This window comes from Gigantopelta aegis, chromosome 3, assembly GCF_016097555.1.
Source record: "Gigantopelta aegis isolate Gae_Host chromosome 3, Gae_host_genome, whole genome shotgun sequence".
Classification (NCBI taxonomy): domain Eukaryota; kingdom Metazoa; phylum Mollusca; class Gastropoda; order Neomphalida; family Peltospiridae; genus Gigantopelta; species Gigantopelta aegis.
The window spans coordinates 2,834,013-2,847,102 of record NC_054701.1 but is presented as its reverse complement, the minus strand read 5'-3'; the positions used below and the strand labels follow the sequence as shown (position 1 = coordinate 2,847,102).

At 37.8% G+C, this 13,090-nt stretch overlaps 1 protein-coding gene across 1 annotated transcript; it reads left to right on the top strand.

Annotated features, from left to right (window-relative positions):
* Window positions 1-2,246: 2,246 nt before the first annotated feature.
* LOC121367390 lies at window positions 2,247-12,764 on the top strand. The gene is made up of 3 exons (XM_041491542.1): window positions 2,247-2,336; window positions 4,830-5,125; window positions 7,896-12,764. Exons 2-3 carry the CDS (start codon window positions 4,837-4,839, stop codon window positions 8,063-8,065), a joined length of 459 nt encoding a protein of 152 aa, XP_041347476.1. The 5' UTR covers window positions 2,247-2,336; window positions 4,830-4,836; the 3' UTR covers window positions 8,066-12,764.
* The last annotated feature ends 326 nt before the right edge of the window (window positions 12,765-13,090 follow it).

Below are 13,090 nucleotides of genomic sequence, written 5' to 3'. Positions count from 1 at the left end.
GGATGGTGCATTTAAAAGACCCCTTGCTTAATGGGAAAAAGTAGCAGTTTCCTCAAAGACTATATGTCAAAAATACCAAAATTAATGTTTGACATCAATAGCCGATGATTAATAAATCAGTGTGCTCTAGTGGTGTCGTTAAACAAAATAAACGTTTAGAACTAGTAATGTGAAACTTCGTACAGAGGCCGGCTTAATAATGAGAGAGAAAATATGTTATTTTTGTATTAGTGATCTTTAATTGTGCATTTTTATCTGCTGAGAGAAATTAATATACACGTATATCTAGTTACTATACATGTAGATAAAATGTCATTACCTTTTACCATTTTTATTTTACAACTAGAGAGTCACTTTTAATGCGTAATCTATATTTACAAATTGTCATAAAGAGGGTCAGTCTTCAGGGTTAATAGCAATCAAACAGTATGTCCAGTACTACTAGACAAAACACTTGAGAGAGAGAGCTTGAGAGAGAGAGAGAGAGAGAGAGAGAGAGAGAGAGAGAGAGAGAGAGAGAGAGAATTTAAAGTTTGCTTTGTTTAACGACACCACTAGAGCACATTGATTTATTAATCATCGGCTACTGGATGTCAAACTTTTGATAATTTTGATATATAGTCATAGAGAGGATACCCTTCATATTATTCAATAGTAGCAAGGAATCTTTTATATGCACCATCCCATACAACGACCTTTGATGTACCAGTCGTGGTGCACTGGCTGAAACGAGAATCGACGGGGATCGATCCTAGACCGACCGCGCATCAAGCGAGCGCTTTACCACTGGGCTACGTTCCGCCCGAGACACACAGAAAGAGAGAGAGAGAGAGAGAGAGAGAATTTAAAGTTTGCTTTGTTTAACGACACCACTAGAGCACATTGATTTATTAATCATCGGCTACTGGATGTCAAACTTTTGATAATTTTGATATATAGTCATAGAGAGGATACCCTTCATATTATTCAATAGTAGCAAGGAATCTTTTATATGCACCATCCCATACAACGACCTTTGATGTACCAGTCGTGGTGCACTGGCTGAAACGAGAATCGACGGGGATCGATCCTAGACCGACCGCGCATCAAGCGAGCGCTTTACCACTGGGCTACGTTCCGCCCGAGACACACAGAAAAAGAGAGTGAGAGAGAGAGAGAGAGAGAGAGAGAGAGAGAGAGAGAGAGAGAGAGAGAGAATTTAAAGTTTGCTTTGTTTAACGACACCACTAGAGCACATTGATTTATTAATCATCGGCTACTGGATGTCAAACTTTTGATAATTTTGATATATAGTCATAGAGAGGATACCCTTCATATTATTCAATAGTAGCAAGGAATCTTTTATATGCACCATCCCATACAACGACCTTTGATGTACCAGTCGTGGTGCACTGGCTGAAACGAGAATCGACGGGGATCGATCCTAGACCGACCGCGCATCAAGCGAGCGCTTTACTACTGGGCTACGTTCCGCCCGAGACACACAGAAAGAGAGAGAGAGAGAGAGAGAGAGAGAGAGAGAGAGAGAGAGACAGACAGACAGACACACATAGGGAGAGACGGAGAGAAGAAGGTAATGTTTTATTTAATGACGCACTCAACGTATTTTATTTATGGTTATATGGCGTCAGACATATGGTTAAGGACAACACAGATTTTGAGAGGAAACTCGCTGTCGCCACTTCATGGGCTACTCTTTCCGATTAGCAGCAAGGGATCTTTTATTTGCGCTTCCCACAGGCAGGATAGCACAAACCATGGCCTTTGTTGAACCAGTTATGGATCACTGGTCGGTGCAAGTGGTTTACACCTACCCATTGAGCCTTGCGGAGCACTCACTCCGGGTTTGGAGTCGGTATCTGGATTAAAAATCCCATGCCTCGACTGGGATCCGAACCCAGTACCTACCAGCCTATAGTCCGATGGCCTAACCACGACGCCGGTCAGATGGAGAGAGAGACAGCGAGAGAGAAAGAGAGAGACAGCCATAGGGAGAGAGAGAGAGAGAGAGAGAGAGAGAGAGAGAGAGAGAGAGAGAGAGAGAGAGAGAGAGTGTGTGTGTGTGTATTGTGTCTGAACACGCGCGTGATTTATTTGTGTGTTGTACGTTCGTGTCTGTAGAGTAAAACGCAATACACAAGTGTTCTGTCTTTAAACCCACACTGACGACACACCTGTGCACACCTGTCTTTGATGTGTCACCTATCTAGGTCACGCATGCGCTGTCATCTAGAATAAGAGGTCGACACAGATTTACACATTAGCAAATTGAACGCATACAGATATAGATACATTTAACTCTTTACAAGCCAACCCAAGACCTCGTGGCTCAGCAGGTAAGACTATTTGGTTCTGCTGTATTCTCTGTCTTATTTAATTAATACCAATAATAAATAGTTTAAGATCGGTCACTCAGTCTAGCTTTAATAGAGAACTATTTATTACAACAATAACACGGTAAGGCCATAGCCCGAGTACTCTGACTGTAAGAGAGCTAAACGGACATTTGGACATAAATACGCTCTCATTACCCAAATGTCCGTCTAGCTCTCTTACAGTCAGAGTACTCGGGCTAGGTAAGATCAGTGATGGTGCTACATACACGACCATGGGCGTACGACCCCGGGGGGGGGGGGGGGGGGGGGCAGGGGGCAAAACAGTGGGGGAAATTCGGACAGTTTTTATCTGGGTAAAATTTCGGCCAAATCAACCCCTCCAGCCCCCCTAAATCAAAGAGTACATGTACACGACACTCGTTGGAGGTGTGTGTGTGTGTGTGTGTGTGTGTGTGTGTGTGTGAGAGAGAGAGCAAGAGAGAGAGAGAGAGAGAGAGAGAGAGAGAGAGAGAGAGAGAGAAATAGTGTGTGAGAGTTTGTGTGTGAGAGAGAGTGTATGTGTGTGGTGTGTGTCTGTGTGTGTGCCCGCGCGCTCGCATGTGTGTGTGTGTTAGTGTGTGTGTGTTTATGACTGTCTTTGTGCGTGTGTGAGGGTATCTGTGTGTGTGTGCGAGTGAGTGGTGTGTGTGTGTGTGTGGGTATATGTGTGTGAGTGGTGTCTGTGTGTGAGTGGTGTCTGTGTGTGTGTGTGTGTGTGTGTGTGTGTGTGTGTGTGTGTGATTACCCTCCCTTCACTGTGAAATAATACACGTCCCCGCTAGAAAGTGAATGAATACACCACTGGCCCCCGAGTCGCTGGCATCTCCCGACACTAGATGTACAACCGTGAATACCACACTAAACCAGATACCACAGTTGTGTTTTGAGTGAATCTCCCAAAGTTGTGTTATTTCAATTAAAAAGTACATCCCATCATTGGTTTAACACATTTGACATCTCCACATTATACAAATCATGGACCAGACTCTCCGTAATTAGGTGATAACTGTGGTTGTTTCATGATTATTTTTTATATTCACCCCAGTTTAACATACTTTATTACAGGTCCAAAAAGTGCGTGTAATGAACCAGACATAAAAAAAATGTGAAATACGACAAACACATCCCCCCCCCCCCTCTCATTGTTCGCGCCCTGATGTTATGAAGTATATCCTGTAATTAAAAACTTCACATTGTCATGTCCTTTGAACAACATGTATATAATATTTAATTTTCCAAATTTATGTAATGAAAAATAAATTGGTACGATCAACTTCGCAAATCACTGATTATTCTTAGCTATAATTTTTACATATCATTGCACCACCCTCATCATAATTTTGTGACATAAGTTACTAGAAATAATTTTTATGAACGTTAGCATAACAATTTATGTCTTGCACTCATCGGGATTGGGAAATCTATTAACGTGCCCCTATCCACAGAGGTTCAGGCACGCCCACTACGGGCGCCAGTGACTAACTCCGGAGCAGGGGGTTGCACTCATCAACTAATCTAGTGCTTCTGAAACGTACATTTATTGTGTCTCAACATCGCAACCACATTTTATGTTAATTAAAAAATCATATTGTATAAAATACACAATATAACTTGTCGTTTCTGCATGTGGAATATTTTGATAATATGACATCATCCCTACCGAAATAGGAGGACCTAGGATGGTTTACATTCAGGAATGTCAACACCGCAACCGTCAACACCGCGACAGTCAACTCCGCGACCACTGAAATTTGGTTTGCATTAAAACTAACGATTAAAAAATATTTAGAAAGTCAAATGAGAATGTTAACTTGCTCAACACTTCACTAAATGCAATGAACTGGAGATGATTCGTCTTGAACGTGATTCGTCTTGAAGTCTTGAAGTTGTTTTCGTCTTAAAGGGAAAGTCTTGAAGTTGTTTTCGTCTTAAAGAAGAAGTCTTGAAGTTGTTTTCGTCTTAAAGGGGAAGTCTTGAAGTTGTTTCCTCTTAAAGGGGAAGTCTTGAAGTTGTTTCCCCTTAAAGGGGAAGTCTTGTAGTTGTTTCCTCTTAAAGGGGAAGTCTTGAAGTTGTTTCCTCTTAAAGGAGAAGTCTTGAAGTTGTTTCCCCTTAAAGGGGAAGTCTTGTAGTTGTTTCCTCTTAAAGGGGAAGTCTTGAAGTTGTTTCCTCTTAAAGGGGAAGTCTTGAAGTTGTTTCCTCTTAAAGGGGAAGTCTTGAAGTTGCATAATGACCAAAAATGTTGATTAATAATATTTTTCTTGTAAAAAAATGAATTACAAGTTCGCTATTTCTGAGTTAATTATTCAAAGGTTACATAACTGTAGTTATTTATCACAAGTATTATAACAAACAGCGAACTAATACACTTGCAACTTTGAGAACGGACCATTGATAATTTCATGTGATATTTCATTGTAATCACTTTTCTAATTGTTATGCGTGAACGTTTTACAGACACAGAATGTCATCAGGGACGTATACACCTCGGACTGACGGTGTTGCCACTATCGACCATCAGGAGGTCCACGTGGACCTGACGAGACGAGGTCCAGTTCCAAATGACTCGAAACCAGACCCCAACGTACAGTACAGCTCCTCCTCGAACCAAGTGGTAGTGAGCCAGACGACAGTGCCAATCGTTGCCCAGCAACCAGACCCGAAACGAAAGCCCAAAGACTTTGTGATGACTTCATGTTTTGTGATATTTGCTTGTAATTTTATATTCGGCTTGCTGGGATATCATTTTGGAGGTAAGGTCTGTTTTAGAAGGTTTTTGCATCCCCACCCCAACAACCTCAATAGTTTCCTGCAATAAAATAGCTTATTATTAGAATATTATATACACACATTCGCAATAATATCACTGGTTTCTGTATTAAACGCATTTTGAATTAATTCTGCTACTAATTAAAGGGACATTCCTGAGTTTGTTGCATTGTAAGATATTTCCGACTAATAAAATATTTTTACGATTAAACTTACATATTAAATATATTTTCTTGTTTAGAATATCAGTGTATGTATATTCAATGTGTTTCTGGTTGTCTTAATACTTGTAAGAAGACCAAACTTGATTATGTCTTCCAATAATTTCGTACGTACACAAAAATAGTATTTTAGGAAATAAAATGAAATTTAACCTAGTAAAAATATTAGAACGATCAGAAACGTTAATATTTTATGCATTCGTTTCATTAGAAAAAGACAGTTGTACAACTACTAATCAATGTTACATGTCTATCCACAAATTAGTTATTTATGCATTTATTTATTTACTTATTTATTTATCTTATTTTATTTATTATTTTATTTTATTTTATTTTCACTATCATTTATATCAGATACATATAACTTCACTTGAAATAATATCTGATATTTACGAAGTTTTAAAACATATATGATCCGTCACACGCGAAAATCTACAACTTTTGAAGTAAACATATATCTGTATGTACAATAGTGTTTGGTTACTATTTTGTATTTTGTACTTGAGAACATTGGTCGAGATCGTTAGCGATACCATCAGTACTTTGATACACATTTACAAGCATAGGGAGAAGTCCTATATATCGATATGGTATGCAAGTATCACGTTTTTATAACGTACATGATTATACATAACATAAGTTCAGCAACTTTTTCAGAGTGGTAGACCCATGCAACCCGATACGATCCTAATTTGATGTTTGGTCTAACTTATGAATATTGTATATATCTTCAGGCCCGTAGCCAGCATGATTAGCGGGGGTGGGTGGTCCCCAGATTTACACACACACACACACACACAAACACAGATACACACACATACACACACACATACAAACACACACATACACACAAAAAAAACCCCACACACACACAAACAAACACACACACACACATACACACACACACACACACACAGACACACACATACACACACACACACACACATATACACACACACACATATACACACACACACACACACACACACACATATACCCCCTTGCCACACAATGCGATGACGCCGGTTACACTCGAGAATAATACACGACGTTTTGTTGCGAAATATATGTTAACAAGTTGCATTAAGTTGTGGTATGCATGTAAAATGGCCTGGTCACAGAGCCACGACAAGAAACTGTTTGTTTTTAGTCATACCAATGTATTTATAATAATGAATGAATGAATGAATGAATGTTTAACGACACCCCAGCACGAAAAATACATCGGCTATTGGGTGTCAAACTATGGTAATGCAAACAAATGATGATCAACATCAATATAAAAAGTTTTAAATAAAAACACAGTGTAAAGAACTGTGAAAAAGACAAATATCACACATAGATACTGACTTCTACTCAAAATTTCAATTTTGCTGTATTAGCCATTCTCATAGAGAATGTTACACCCCTGCACCACGGTGAGGTTACAGCACGCGCAGGGGTATTTATAATAAATGATACATGGCATACTTCTCATTCAAACAGGATGGCATACTTCTCATTCAAACAGGATAGCATACACGACGTCCTTTGATGGGTCATTGGTTGGGACGGGAAATAATCAAACGGGCCCACTGAGGAGGATCGAACCTTCAGCAAATGGAACCTCAGACAAACGTTCTTGCTACGTTATCCTGGTCATTTGGGGACTTTTATATGCAAAATCCGATTTAGTTTTTCATTTGAGCGGAACTGTGAATCCTGCGTGGGATTCTAAGGTCGGTAGCAACCGAGAAGTCGGAGGAGGAGGGACTATAGCCCCATTTTTATAAACCCGGTTTAAACTATGGCTTTTGCCCTCTCTCCCCCCCCCCCCAACCAACTAGACTGTGTCCCTCCTCTACATATTGTGCCCCCTCCCCTCCCCCAACTCCAGATATCGTCCCTATGGGCTTGATTCTAATTTTTTATATACCATTTCATATGTATCATTTAATTTTATTCCAAATACCGAACAAAATTTTAAATAACTTGGTGAAAAGAAATCCCGACAAGAATCCTTAATGTATTTATCTGTATAATGCTTTATAAATATTTAAATCATGTTAAATACAATATATATCTGCATATATACACACGCGCACACATTAATATTATTTCAGCCCATATCCGATATTTATTGCGTACGAATTCGAACCGATGGTTTGTCGGGCGTTAACAACCAAATATTTTTTATTTCGTGATAAGCAATAATTCACAAATGTCTCCAATACATCTTGTTGGATGTCGACAGAATTTTCGGGTTCCCTACAACAGAACAATTAATCATGGACATATTCACATTCCTATTGCGTGGCCTCCCATTGTCTATGCCCCCCCCCCCCCCCAACTTGTCCACATGTCTGTTTTTGCGGTTTTCGTCCTCGAGTTACCCCGCAACGGGCACATGCGCAATGGAATGTGAAAGAGGTCTATTGGTGCTCTATCTAAATGTGTTACAGGTTTGTAGATTAACCATACTTTGTGTCCATTTCCACGTGCTAAAACTAGGGTGTGTGACTTCACTAGCATGGACTTGTTGTTTGTGTTTCAGTGAAGTCTAACTGGGCGTGGCAGCTGGGGGACGAGGTGGAGGCGAGGAAGAAGGCGAGGACGGCACTGCTGTTCGTCATCCTCGGCGTGTGTGTCGGCGTCCTCACCTACGTGCTCGTCTTCTCACTCTACTTCACCGTCGGCAAGGAAGGCGCCAAGGACAGGATATAGTGAGACATATCTTCTTCTACTTTACCGTCGGCAAGGAAGGCGCCAAGGACAGGATACAGTGAGACATATCTTCTTCTACTTCACCGTCGGCAATGAAAGCACCAAGGACAGGATATAGTGAGACATATCCTCTTCTACTTCACCGTCGGCAAGGAAGGCGCCAAGGACAGGATACAGTGAGACATATCTTCTTCTACTTCACCGTCGGCAATGAAAGCACCAAGGACAGGATACAATGACACACATCTTCTTCTACTTCACCGTAGGCAATGAAAGAGCCATGGACAGGATACATTGAGACATATCTTCTTCTACTTCACCGTCTCTTAGAAACTAATTGAAATCTGTTTGATGGATATTTGCTCATAAATCAGGTGGAGTTTAGGGTTTTACAATAGAGGTAGCCAGTAAGATTCATGTTATATAGTGGGCCCGAAATCTTTGGACCTGTTAGTAATGTGGGCCTCCAAAGAATAGGCCCTTACATCGTGTTCTATAGACATTTGAATTGGGAGTAGACTATACATGTTTATACATTGGAGACTATTATTTAATGCATTAAAATTAAATGCATTTTAGTTTCAAGTTACACACTAACGCATGGTCTCGAATAAGCTGCAAACAAATACGAATTGTCACCACTAGAAACAAAGTATTTCAAAAACGTAATTAGAGGAAATATGTTGAAACTTGATTTAACACTACCAAAGGTAACAACATGCAATTATGTCCAAACTTTGTGCAAAACTACGTTGTTGTTTTTTAGATTTTTTTTTAGAATAACACATGCTTTAAATCACTGGCATAGCCGGTGTGTGTGTGGGGGGTGGGGGGGGGTGGGGTGGGGGGGGGTGGGGGTGCATGGGGCAATCTCCTCTCTTTTCACCCTCACCGTTTTATACTTTCCTGTCGCCGCTTAACATGACTCACAGACAAATGTGATTGGCCCCTTCCAATGTGGTTTGCCCCGTAATAAAATTCTGGCTTAGCCAGTGGTTTAAATTTAATAAAAATAAACAAATTAAACACATTTCCAAAATATTTCTCTTTTAATTTGTGAAGACTGCCACAAAAAATCGTAGTACCAAGTTTGAGAACTATCCAATCACAAGTCTAGGAGAAGATAGACTTTCACATGTTCAGGCAGGGATCGATAGTGTTCAGACTGGGCTATTTCGTTAGTGATTTCCGCCTTAAATTATTGGTGATTAATATATTATTAATATCGATTATTGATTGCTATAAACGGCATCGAGTCGACGTGCTGTATGTCTAGGTCCAGTTGTTTACAGATTAATTACGGTAACCAGTGATTAATGGACATTTTATAAACTTAGAATTACAAAAACAGTACTTGAAGAAGCAATATGTTGACACTTTATTTAAAACGATCACAGGTAACCACATCATAAACTAATAGAGATATTTTGGGATTTAAAAATTTAAAAATTAAATTTTCAAAATTAAAAAAAAAGAAAAAAAAAAAAAAGTTTAACATGACAAAACCAAAAATTAAATAACGGACTCTATAAGACCGATATACCTGTTATAATGAGCGACGATGATGATGTTGATGATGATGATGATGATGATGATGATGATGATTAAAGTCGCTTTCATACAAATTTGTTTTGGGACGAGTCGTAAAAGGCGAGTATGAATAGTGTTTTTGTTTGTCTGTATGAGTGCATTTTTCTTGTGTGTGTCCTGTTTTGTTTTTAAATGAGGTTCGTAATCCTTTTCATAGTCAGTCATGCGCAACATTTTGTTTACGTAATGTACCAATAGCACCTACGTGGTTTTGTAATGGTATTTGAATACAAAGGAGGCAATATTGTCCAACTACGTTTTTCTTTTAGACATTTATTGTTTCATTGTTTTAGATTAAGTGATGAACTTGACAACTGTGGTAGCAATACTTATGATGGGTGCAGAATATGCTCACCTTTCGCGAACACCTGATATCATCACTGGTGTACAGCAATTCATCATAAGTCCATATCATCACATCTAATTTTATTCCAATAAGCTCTATTATGTGCTAGTTTTGATTTATTATACTAGTCTGGGACTGGCAGTCCTCTTTGAACGATGCAGGAAGGATGTATTGTTCAGACAAGGGTCTTCTCGGGAGTGGCTGTCCTCCTACAGACGAGGAACTACATAGAGATTCATAGAATCAAGCACTATTTTTTTTTCAAAATGCCCAATCGACTCTGCATTGTTTAACTATGGCTGACGGTTTTGTCATTCAGAATTAGGTAATATAACCTACGTGGTTTTGCAATTTTATTCCAATACAAAGAAGTTAATTTTGCCCATATTGTCCAACTACCACTGTCAAATGACTACATTTTCCTGATGCGTGCATGCGTGTATGCGTGCGCGTGCGTGTGCGTACATACATGCATACATATGTATATAATATATATATGCGTGAAAGAAACAACTGTATAGGTGAAACACGACACTTATTTCGATTTGACTTTGCCATTGACCTGTGATGTGGGAGGCAGACGACAATTTGTATGCAGTTTATTTGACACATACGTAAATAGTATCTTATCATATTCTTCTGAGGTGTGGGGCATTCACAGAGGTGCCAATATAGAACAAGTTCATATCGATTTCTGTAAGCAATTGTTCGGCGTTAAAAAATCTACCCATAATGCATCTGTTCATTGTAAATTGGGAAGATATACCCTGAAATATCAAAGAATGTACAGAATACTTAAGTACTGGGTACAACTACTGACTACTGAAAACTATTTTGAAAACAGCGTACAAATATTTGGCAATATTGAATAACACATTAAAATCTTGTTGTAATAACTGGGCAGGTTTTGTGAAAAACAAGTTTAAATGAACTAGGATTTGGTCATCTTTGGATAAACCAGAATGTCATTAACGTAAATTATACTCTAATAAAATGAAGCAGCGTATTTTTGACCAAGCTAAGCAGAATCTGCTAAATGAAATTCAGATATCAACAAAATGTACATTATATAAACATATTGTAATGGATATTACTCTACAATTTTATTTGTGCAAGCACATACCCGCCCACTATAAAAAGTACATAACCAAATTAAGATTATCATCCCTCGATAATAGAAAATGTCACCACTGTAATAACGATGTTGAAGATGAATACCACTTCATGCTAGTTTTCCCATTATTCCAAAACTTAAGAAAACGATATATCAAGTTATACTACAGACGAAATACTCCTGTCTTTAAATATATACAGCTGATGCAAACCCAAAACACTAAAGATTTAATTAATATTGGTAAATATATTTGTTTGGCATACAAGTTACGGCACTCATCTGTTGTCTAATATTATAAAAGTTATTACTTTTCAGACGCATATGTTATAACTTTGAATGTATTACTTCCATGCATGTACTTATTTAATATATTTTGGTTTATATATTTTAATGTATTGCTACTTAATATGTTAGATCAAAAGTATGTGATTCATTGTATATAATAATTTAATTCTCCTGTGTGTTTATACATACTGTGTAAATATGTTGTGCTGATAAGCTTGTAGCTTAAAGCAATAAACGAATTGAAACTGAAATATAGGGGAAGACTATTTGAACTGTACCAAAATAGTCAATTTAAGGAAAATGATGCAAAATTTTCCTTTTCTAGGATTTTAAGGCATTTCCATGGAGAAAGTTACATATATATTCATATACATACATCGTTATGTAAAGAAAATCGTCACATTTGCCAAGCTTTCGGACTTGTGGCCTTCTTCAGGCAATATTCTATTTCATTATCAGGTTTTAATTTTTTTTTATAGATAATACTTGAACATCTGACATTGTTACATGTGCATTATGTAATTAATTAATATTTTTATACAATATTTTATTTGTGTGTGCCTCATTAAATATGTATTTACATATTTTACAAAACTACTATGCCGATTTGTCATTCCATCCTTGTTATCTACGGTATTTTAAGACCTATACTATTTGTTTCGTTTGTTAGATGTATTAAATTTGTACAGGTCATTTTGTCCCAAGCCTATTTGTTGAAGTGTATTATTGTACGGACGTCCCCATGACTTTACAAGCGCGTGCGGTTTGTTTTGCTTATTACTCCTAGGTGTGGATGTCCACCTCAACACACCATAATCCTTCATCAACACACCATAATCCTCACCTCAACACACCATAATCCTCAAAATTATCTTCAATTTTGTTTCCGTTTTCTTGATCTTTACATGTTTTTTTCTATAAGCCTACACGACTCGCATAAAAAAAATAAAAAATTCTCGAAGATATTGATTAGTTGAAAATATTTGCATAATTAAATATTTTGTAATCGTACCGATATTAACGTTTGCAACACATATTAGACTGTTTTGACCAATTAGGGTATATTTGTAAACTGCTCATTTTCATAATTCTTTTTATTCAACGAGTTTTCTGATTAGTTTGACCTAAGAAATACTAAGATACTAATATTATCCACACATAGTTATGGTCGTACGGTAATAAAATATATAATTAGATTCTGATGTTCATACGTTTTATCTGTTAGGAGTGGCTGTTGATTTGAATATACTAGTATTATGATGTAAACAAATATAGAAATATTGTTTGGTTTACAAGCAGATACAAGATGCATGATAGCTCACTTGTTTTATATGTTGGACAAATATAAATAGTTTTAACTTTAATGTGGTGTTTTTTCTTTTGACAAATTCATTATTAGAACCTTAATATATTCGTTTGCAGAATCCCTCGCTTCTTGGGTGAACGATGATTAAAAAAAATAGTTAAATGTCAACCGATGACATTTACTTTGTGGTGAACACAAGCTACAATCTGTAAAAGACTAAATCTGGTCGGAAGCTGGGTCTGGGATAGCCCTTGCTAATAGGCCTACTAGGCCACGGCACCGAATAGGGGCCGGTTTCTACCAGGGCCCTTGCTACTGACTAATGTGAATATTCTGGAAAATATACCGATTAATTAGATCAACCGAGTAACCGATTATTTATAG